This window comes from Melopsittacus undulatus, chromosome 4 (genome assembly GCF_012275295.1).
Source record: "Melopsittacus undulatus isolate bMelUnd1 chromosome 4, bMelUnd1.mat.Z, whole genome shotgun sequence".
In the NCBI taxonomy this organism is placed as follows: Eukaryota; Metazoa; Chordata; class Aves; order Psittaciformes; family Psittaculidae; genus Melopsittacus; species Melopsittacus undulatus.
Window position 1 is genome coordinate 111,242,648 of NC_047530.1, and position 7,500 is coordinate 111,250,147.

General features: G+C 40.9%; 1 protein-coding gene across 2 annotated transcripts in view; it reads right to left on the reverse strand.

Annotated features, from left to right (window-relative positions):
* EBF3 (EBF transcription factor 3) overlaps window positions 1–7,500 on the reverse strand; it is a 118,337-nt gene that overhangs the window by 40,345 nt on the left and 70,492 nt on the right. For both annotated transcript variants that reach the window (XM_034062227.1, XM_005144899.3), the window contains exons 7-8: window positions 3,726–3,807; window positions 613–757 (exon numbers count right to left, since the gene is read on the reverse strand). In XM_034062227.1, coding sequence (XP_033918118.1) covers window positions 613–757; window positions 3,726–3,807 — 227 coding nt within the window. The remainder of the gene's footprint in view (window positions 1–612; window positions 758–3,725; window positions 3,808–7,500) is intronic.

Sequence of the window (7,500 nt, forward strand, 5' to 3'; positions counted from 1 at the left end):
TCTTCATCTCAGCCTATCTTCTTTTAGCAGTTCAGGCAAGAAGTCAATCACATTGAGTGAGTCTGAAGAAAAACATTTTATGCTGTTTTCCTCATACAAACCCCCTCCTGCCGTAATCTGCAGTAAGGCCCAGCCACAGGAAATTGACCTCACAGTAAATTCTTTACAGATTCGGTCATGTTTTTACCATCCACTTAAACTTGCATACATAACCTGAGACTGTACCTCTGGATCAAGGAATATGACAAGCCAAAATAAAATCAAGTCAAATTAAATAGCAAGAAAAAGCTGCAAGCAAAACAAGGCTGAAGAAAAAAAATAGAAAAAGATGAAAAATTGGTTGTGACTGCAAAACTGTAAGTATTAAATAAAGAAAGAAGTCAGAAGCAAATTCAGAAGCGCTGTACTCTAGTTGACAAGGGCTGAGAAATACTAATGGACTTTTTTAATGGGTGCTTTGATGGATGAGAGAAGAAATTACGTAAAAGTAAATGTCGTGGTGCATCAACATAAAGTATGGTGAGAAAAAAAACAACAGAAACAAAAAAAAAGAAATAAAAGGAAAAAAAAAGCATTGCAAATAAAAAAAAAGACATGTAAATGTGTGCCTACCATTTTCCAGATAAGAAGGGGCCGTACCTTCTGAGGGGTCAAGGCGGCGAGCCCGCCTCCCGTGTTTGGAATTGTTGTGTACAAACATGTTGTCTGAGACAGCCAGCACGTGGCCATCCACATTGACTGTTGTTGATACAACAACCTGAAAAAAGAAAACAAAAGGCAAAACTGAAAACACCCTGCACGTCCTCACAAGCCCAGACACAGCATCACAACTGTCTTTTGAGCCAAAGCATCACAGCCCGTCACTTTTCGCCTTAAACGAATTGAGTGACAAGTATGAATACATCTTTGTTGATGCGGCTAACAGTGGTGATTTTTAACTCACAATTGTTTCTCTTCAGAACCTGCTACACTAATTAGAGTTTAATCTCCTATTATGCTAACAAATGAATTCAATTCAGGGAAATATTCTTCTAGCCATTAGTTTCAGAAACACCCCTCTAGCCACTCATTTTAAAAGCCGCTGTTTTGATTGATCTGTTGATATATTGATTAGATAGTTTATCTAATTAAAATTTGTTCACTTGAGACTGTCTTCAAATGAAGGGTTGTGAGGATTCCAAATAAAAAAGCTTAATAAATCAGGAAGCATCGTAACTCCCCATTTTTTTCTTCGTAAATGATCTCCAGGTCAGTTTTACAATTACATTTAATGTCTGATAATGAACTTTTTTGCATCTGAAAAGACCGAGTTGAATATGAATAGTGAAAGTGTTTTCAATCCATGAAAAGTATCCCTTCTCAAGTTCATTTGGATGGTGATTGACCCTGGTATGTCAATGGAATTTCCTCCTTTATTTTTGAGTGAAAGGCTCCTATTCTTGTGTCCAGGTTCAGAGTCCGGCCATAGAAGAGATGATGGATAGAGCCTTCTTTGGCTTCCAGCTGCTTCTCAGTAGAAAATGGAAAAGGAACATATGCAAAATGCACAACCTTCCTGATAAAAACACCTACACAATGGAGTTGTGAAACTCCTTCCGGAAATGATATTGCAGGAACACAAGCCAAAGAGGAAACCCTGAGATGCGCCTGTGTTAGTGCAGAACACGGCTTCATAGGTTGATTCCTATTATCCCAGATAGACATTTACATCTTATTTAAATACTCCAGCATGGGCCCTGTGGTTTAGGTTCCAGGTTTTCTACATGAAGTAATCACTGCAGGATTTTCTTTGGGCTTTAATGTTAGTAGGGTCCTTAAAGTCATGGTTGAGTTTGGTCTTATCTATGTTATTGGTGACAGTGACAAAAGCTGGTACAAATTTTAGCTTTCTCCATCCACTCACTTTACTTTTGGATGTAACAGAAATTATTCCACACCATCTCCTGAACACTTAATGAACAAAAATGGAAGGGGAAAAAAAACCTCCTTTTGCACAGAGCTGGTCCAAAGCATCAGAAGAAATTTCCTGTCTGCTTCTATGTTTTGGATCACCTCTGATCCTGTTTCTTATTCACAATCCATAATTAGCTTTCAGCTATCACAGCACCTTTTCTATGTGTCCCGCCTCCTCTGAGACAGCCATCTGCGGTACCCTTTGGAACAGCCCGAGGGCAGCTCTCTGCCAGGCTGCTCTGCTTCCCTAGCTTTCTCCTCCCAGAAGTGGACACTTTCACTGTTGTCAGCATCCACTTTGGAGAGTGCTGAAGTCCCACACTCGCCATGGCCACAGAGCTGCTGCCAGGCCACCAGGCTGCCCACATTCACCTTTAAGGAGATTCACAGACTTTGAGAAATATCACAAACACACAAGTGTGATTTTCAGTGCAGATTTCTGGATTTGGTTCCTGGAACACGGTATATTAAAAAGGCAGAGAAAGGTGTATATAAAAATGACAACTATTTTTGTTCTGTCATGTATATGTAGGTCAGTCACCAAGGGAAAATACTGTAGTTCAGCAGAAGAAAGTAGACATGCTACGCTTTGTTATATCAGCTTATTCCTGCAGAGCACCTAAAGGAAGGTGCTGAGACAGTGAAACCAGTTAAAAATATTGTTTGAGATCTGACATATTGTTAAGTCCAGTTAAACCTTCTGAGAGGCAGGGAGATTAACTAAAGAGACCCAGGGAAGTCTTTCTAGTGCCTACTGGCTCCATTGTCGACCACAAGATCACTCATGACTGATGCTTCATTTAGTCATTGGTGAGACAAAGAGGACATTTCCACTCATTCCAGGTTTGACCTTCTGTTCTGCTCAGATGGATCAATATCACCAATGCCACATGAAGCTGAGATGCATGAAAAATGGAAGCTTGGCTCAATTGTTTTGAAGAAAGATTTTTTCCAGCTACAGATCTTTTCTGTTGGCTGGCTCAAGGGTGCTGGCTTCACTGGTTGGTTGGCTGTGCATGGAAACAGATGTCACATGTTTTGCTATCAAGTTTAACCACAAGTTATTCTTCTCCAAAATAAGAAAGTTTTGAACATCTCAGTGCTACTTTATTATTAGTCCCAAATATCATTGTGAAATACTTTGAAATAAAAACCATGTCTTTCCTAACAAGAGTTTCAGATGACCCCAAATATAGAGGAAATCATTTGTCCATCACGTAAGCTGTCTCTCTGTAGTGTTATGATTCACCACAGGATATTTCAAAAGCTGTAAGGAGAAAGTGAAGTATTAAACATTTTCTGACACAACTGGAATAAAAACATGTGGGCTGGAGCACCAGTGTTGGATTTACAAGTTGTGAATGTGAAAAAACCCTGTGTGAGATCCAGACTTCCCTGTGCTCCATAGCCTTGTCTGTTAGTAAGACAATGCTACTCACTCTACATAAGTGAAACCTCTGAAGGTCTGAACACATGCCACACTACAACACAAGGTGTTAGTATGAAGGAAAACTAGGGAGGAAACTTCCTGAGGTGACATCCTCTTGCTTCAGCATTGATCCATTACGGTCCAGTACAGAACTCTGTGAGTCCCAGGAACTAGCACTTAGATTAGTGGGGGAAATGTAAAATACCAATAGCACTCCTTTTAATGGCAAACAGCCTTGGAAATGCACTAAGTAGAAGCACTGACATTGGGTTTTAATTAACAAAAGTTCAAGATGAACATGTAAGTCCTTTACACATCATTCATTCTTTAAGGGGATCTGTACCTGGAATCTTCGCATGTCTCGCGGGTTGCCTGCATTCTTCAAACAGTTCTGATTGCACTTGAGGAAAAACTTTAGAAAGAATCTATAAAAACACAAAATTGAAATCTATTAGACCCATCAAAATGCAAATCCAATTTTAAGAAAGTTTAATAAAATTTCATCATAAATAGTTATACCCAAATGAATACCGGTAGTGAAATATGACTTTCCTATTAGTTAATGAACTTATTTTAAAACACAAGATCTCTGTCATAAACAGAACATTATTGCCAGGGAAAGGCAAATTTATATTTTTAATTTTTCAACAACTACAAATGTATTGACTCCAGGCCATATCCTCAGCTCGGTGTGGGAAAGTTGGTTTCAATGACTCATTGACTTCAAAGGCAATGACTTACACCAGATGAGAATTTGTCTCTATTTTTTTAATACATTTTATTTTTTTCACAACTTCTATTAGCAGGAATGACCTCTACATCGAAAAATTCCAAGGTAATGAGTGATCAATCTTCTGAAAAACACTTGGCTTTGCCTCTGGTTTGGAAACTCTCGCTATTCAAAGGGACTCAATCCAACTCCTTCTGACTCCAGGGAGATCCAGGCAGGATCTGCCCACCGGCAAGGCCCCAGTTCTCTCATTGTTTTTGAAAGGAAAGGAACATGGCAAATTAGGCCCTGTCTTACGACCTCTTCAACCTTTGCCAGCCTTTAACTGTAAGGAGTCACTTACCGGGGTTGGAAATCCAGCTTATTTTTGCTGAGCAGCAACCAGCAATTATTTAGGACTAACCCTTATCATCTAGGCATCTCCCTATAAACCATTTTTGTAACAACACTGCCTCCAGGGAATACAACAGGCACTTAGAGGAAGGGGGAAAGCTTGGAAAGATGTAAACTCTTTTATGCCACCCTCCCACACCAGAGGAACGAGCTGATAGGGGATGTCTCCACCCTCCATTCTTCCATCCTGCCCTCACACAGGAGGATGTCCACAGTTTAAGGCTGCCTCTTTTCTTTGTGTAGCTGTGTTTTCATGTTTCATAATTAAAACAAGATGTTCTGTGGGTCTGCATTTTCTAATGACTGACAGCTACAGACAAGCAAGGCTCAGGATTTTCTTCTCCCTCACCCAGAGTTTCTCAGATGCTCTAGTCCAGCAGCTTCTGCTGCCCAACTTCATACATGTTGAATAGCGAGGTTAGGCAGAGCTTTTACATTTAGAATATGAGCACCTATTATTTATTCATGTCAATCTTTATGAGTGACTGGAACTGCTCTGGCTGTATAGACCTCACAGAAGTTACCGTGTGCCAACAGCATTCCTGGCAAGAGGCAAGCCAGGCCCCTCTCCCTTTCTTCAGCACCCAACACGGCCCAGCCATGGCTAACAGAAAGTACAGCTGAGACTGCATCACATTGTGCTCACTCCTGTAAAGCTCTGACTACAATACAGAAGCATCATGGAAGTATCCCCATATCACAAACTGGTGTTGTTAATCACAACTCTTCCTCTTCAGTTTAATCTTAAGCAGGGCCCTAATATTGATACAAGATGCTAATGCTGATGGAAAGATCTCTCATGTCAGAAAGTCAACTGGGAAACAACTAAGTTTACTGAAACTGTGCATAAATATCTCATGGCCACCAGTTCAACATGTGCTGAAGTGTCCATTTAAAAATTCCTATCCCAAAATCATAGACTCATAGAATGATTTGGGTTGGAAAGGACCTTAAGAGCATCCAGTTCCAAGCCCCAGCTACAGGCAGCAACACGAAATCTGTAAAAGGGTTTTAGCTGTTGAGCTATCCATGGTGGTTGACATGATCTCCTAGCTTGGATGCTCACTTAAACTCAGATTTTCTGGGCACTATTGCAGGGTCACTATTAACAATTCCATGAAACTGCACCTTTATTAGCAACACCCTCACCCTAATTTATCTGCTTTGGTTTTGGGGAGGTTGTTTGGTTTTTTATTGCAAAGATACTTACGATCTCCAGATCAACTGGCTATAAGCTAAGGGTAATGGCATTTCTGTCATACCTCTAGGCTTTTTTGCACACCTTCCACCCCACAGACTGATGATGTGCAAGGCCCAGCTGGTTCCCATGTTAGTAGAGGACCACCAGGCACTGGGGAGTCTGGAGCTGGAACGAGCCTCCATCTTTACAGCTCCTTAGTGCCACAGCCAGGCTGAAGTGGAGTATCTTATCTATTTTTTTTCCTGATCTCAAATGGGTGTTGTGAGGCTTATTGAGCTAATGTTTGTAAATTGCTCAGAAATTCTCCAATGAATTGTGCACGAGGAATGCTAAGTATTGCTCCTCGTGGATTGTTTTAACGTGAAGCATTCGTGATGAATTGTTTCTGTACAGAGAGCTCACATCCTGTCAAAAAAAATAGGGCTATTAAGAACCCTTTCACTAAAACATCAACTGGAACTGGTATTTGTTCAATTATTTGGTGAAAAGGACCCACTCTTGGTAGAATTAAGCATCTTCAAGCTGACTAGGATGACCCTGAGCACTGAGCTAAATAATGAAGCCACAGGCTGGGGTGAACACAAGCAGCACTCGTATTTCAGCTCTGCTACATTCCTCAATACTGAGGTATTATATTTCATTTCTTAAATCTGTGTTTTCAGAGAGTTCAGGTGGCACTAAGATAAGCTTTTCAGAGGGATACAAGGTAGGTTTAAAACCATGTTCCCAGGCAGAGCGTTTCTCAAAGCTTGCCGAGAGAAGGCAACTGGGCTGGTTATGCCTCTCAGCTGACCAACAAGGACCACAGGTGCTATAAACCCATCCCTACAGCAGGAATAACAGGGCCAGATGCTCTACCTGCAAGCCCTGTGCAACATCTGTGTGACACAGCAAGAAGCAAGGAGCTGGATCAGAGCTTCACTTGCTTGTGTCTCTGACTTTGTTGCTACCAAGAAGAGATTGAGAATGTAGGCCTTCCTAGACATGGCTCTCCCTGCTATATATTGTATTATAAGCACAAATTGTAGTCTTCTTTAATAAATACGTCCTTGCAGAGTACCCTTCCTAAACACACTCCTAAAATACTGATACGGAGAAAAATGCTGTCTTTGTGATATTCGTTTGCCCTGATTTTTCCCCTCTCAGCCCCTCTGCTAGAAAGGGGACTTCTACCACCTTAATTAAAATGTATTACCTACCACAAGACTTCCCCATTTTAAGATAGAATTTACATCTTTTATTAACTCACCTCACCTATACACTTAGCCCGCGATGCCTCTCAACGCCCATCTGCCAGCCGCATACAGTAAGTCACTTGATATTCCACCCACCAATTTTTCCTAACAACCACTGTGCAATTAAACTCAACACGTTCTGTTGCGAGGTAAATTAGGCACACCTGCGGCCAGACTTCATTTGAACTGCATCAGAAAAGGACCTAACAAGGTGAGAGCGTACCACAAAGTTGCCTGTCAAGCAATTAGGTTTTCACTTCTGGGACATCCGCACAGTGCAATTATGCTACACATTACAACCTGGCTAATCTTCTGAACAAATGTCATGTCTCGGAGAAGCTAGTAAAAGCAGTTCATCTGCAAATGTGTCTGCTCTTAAGCCTCCACCTTATGCACATAACAACCTACAGGAGACTTTTTCTTGTGATATGAAAGATGTTTTTTTCTCCCATAGAAGATTTTTTAAACCCTGCAAGTGCCTTTTCATCCTTTTCACCTCTTCTTAACCTTTTTGAGAGGAGGTGTTGGAGCAAATAGACCAGAAAGACTTTTGTACTTG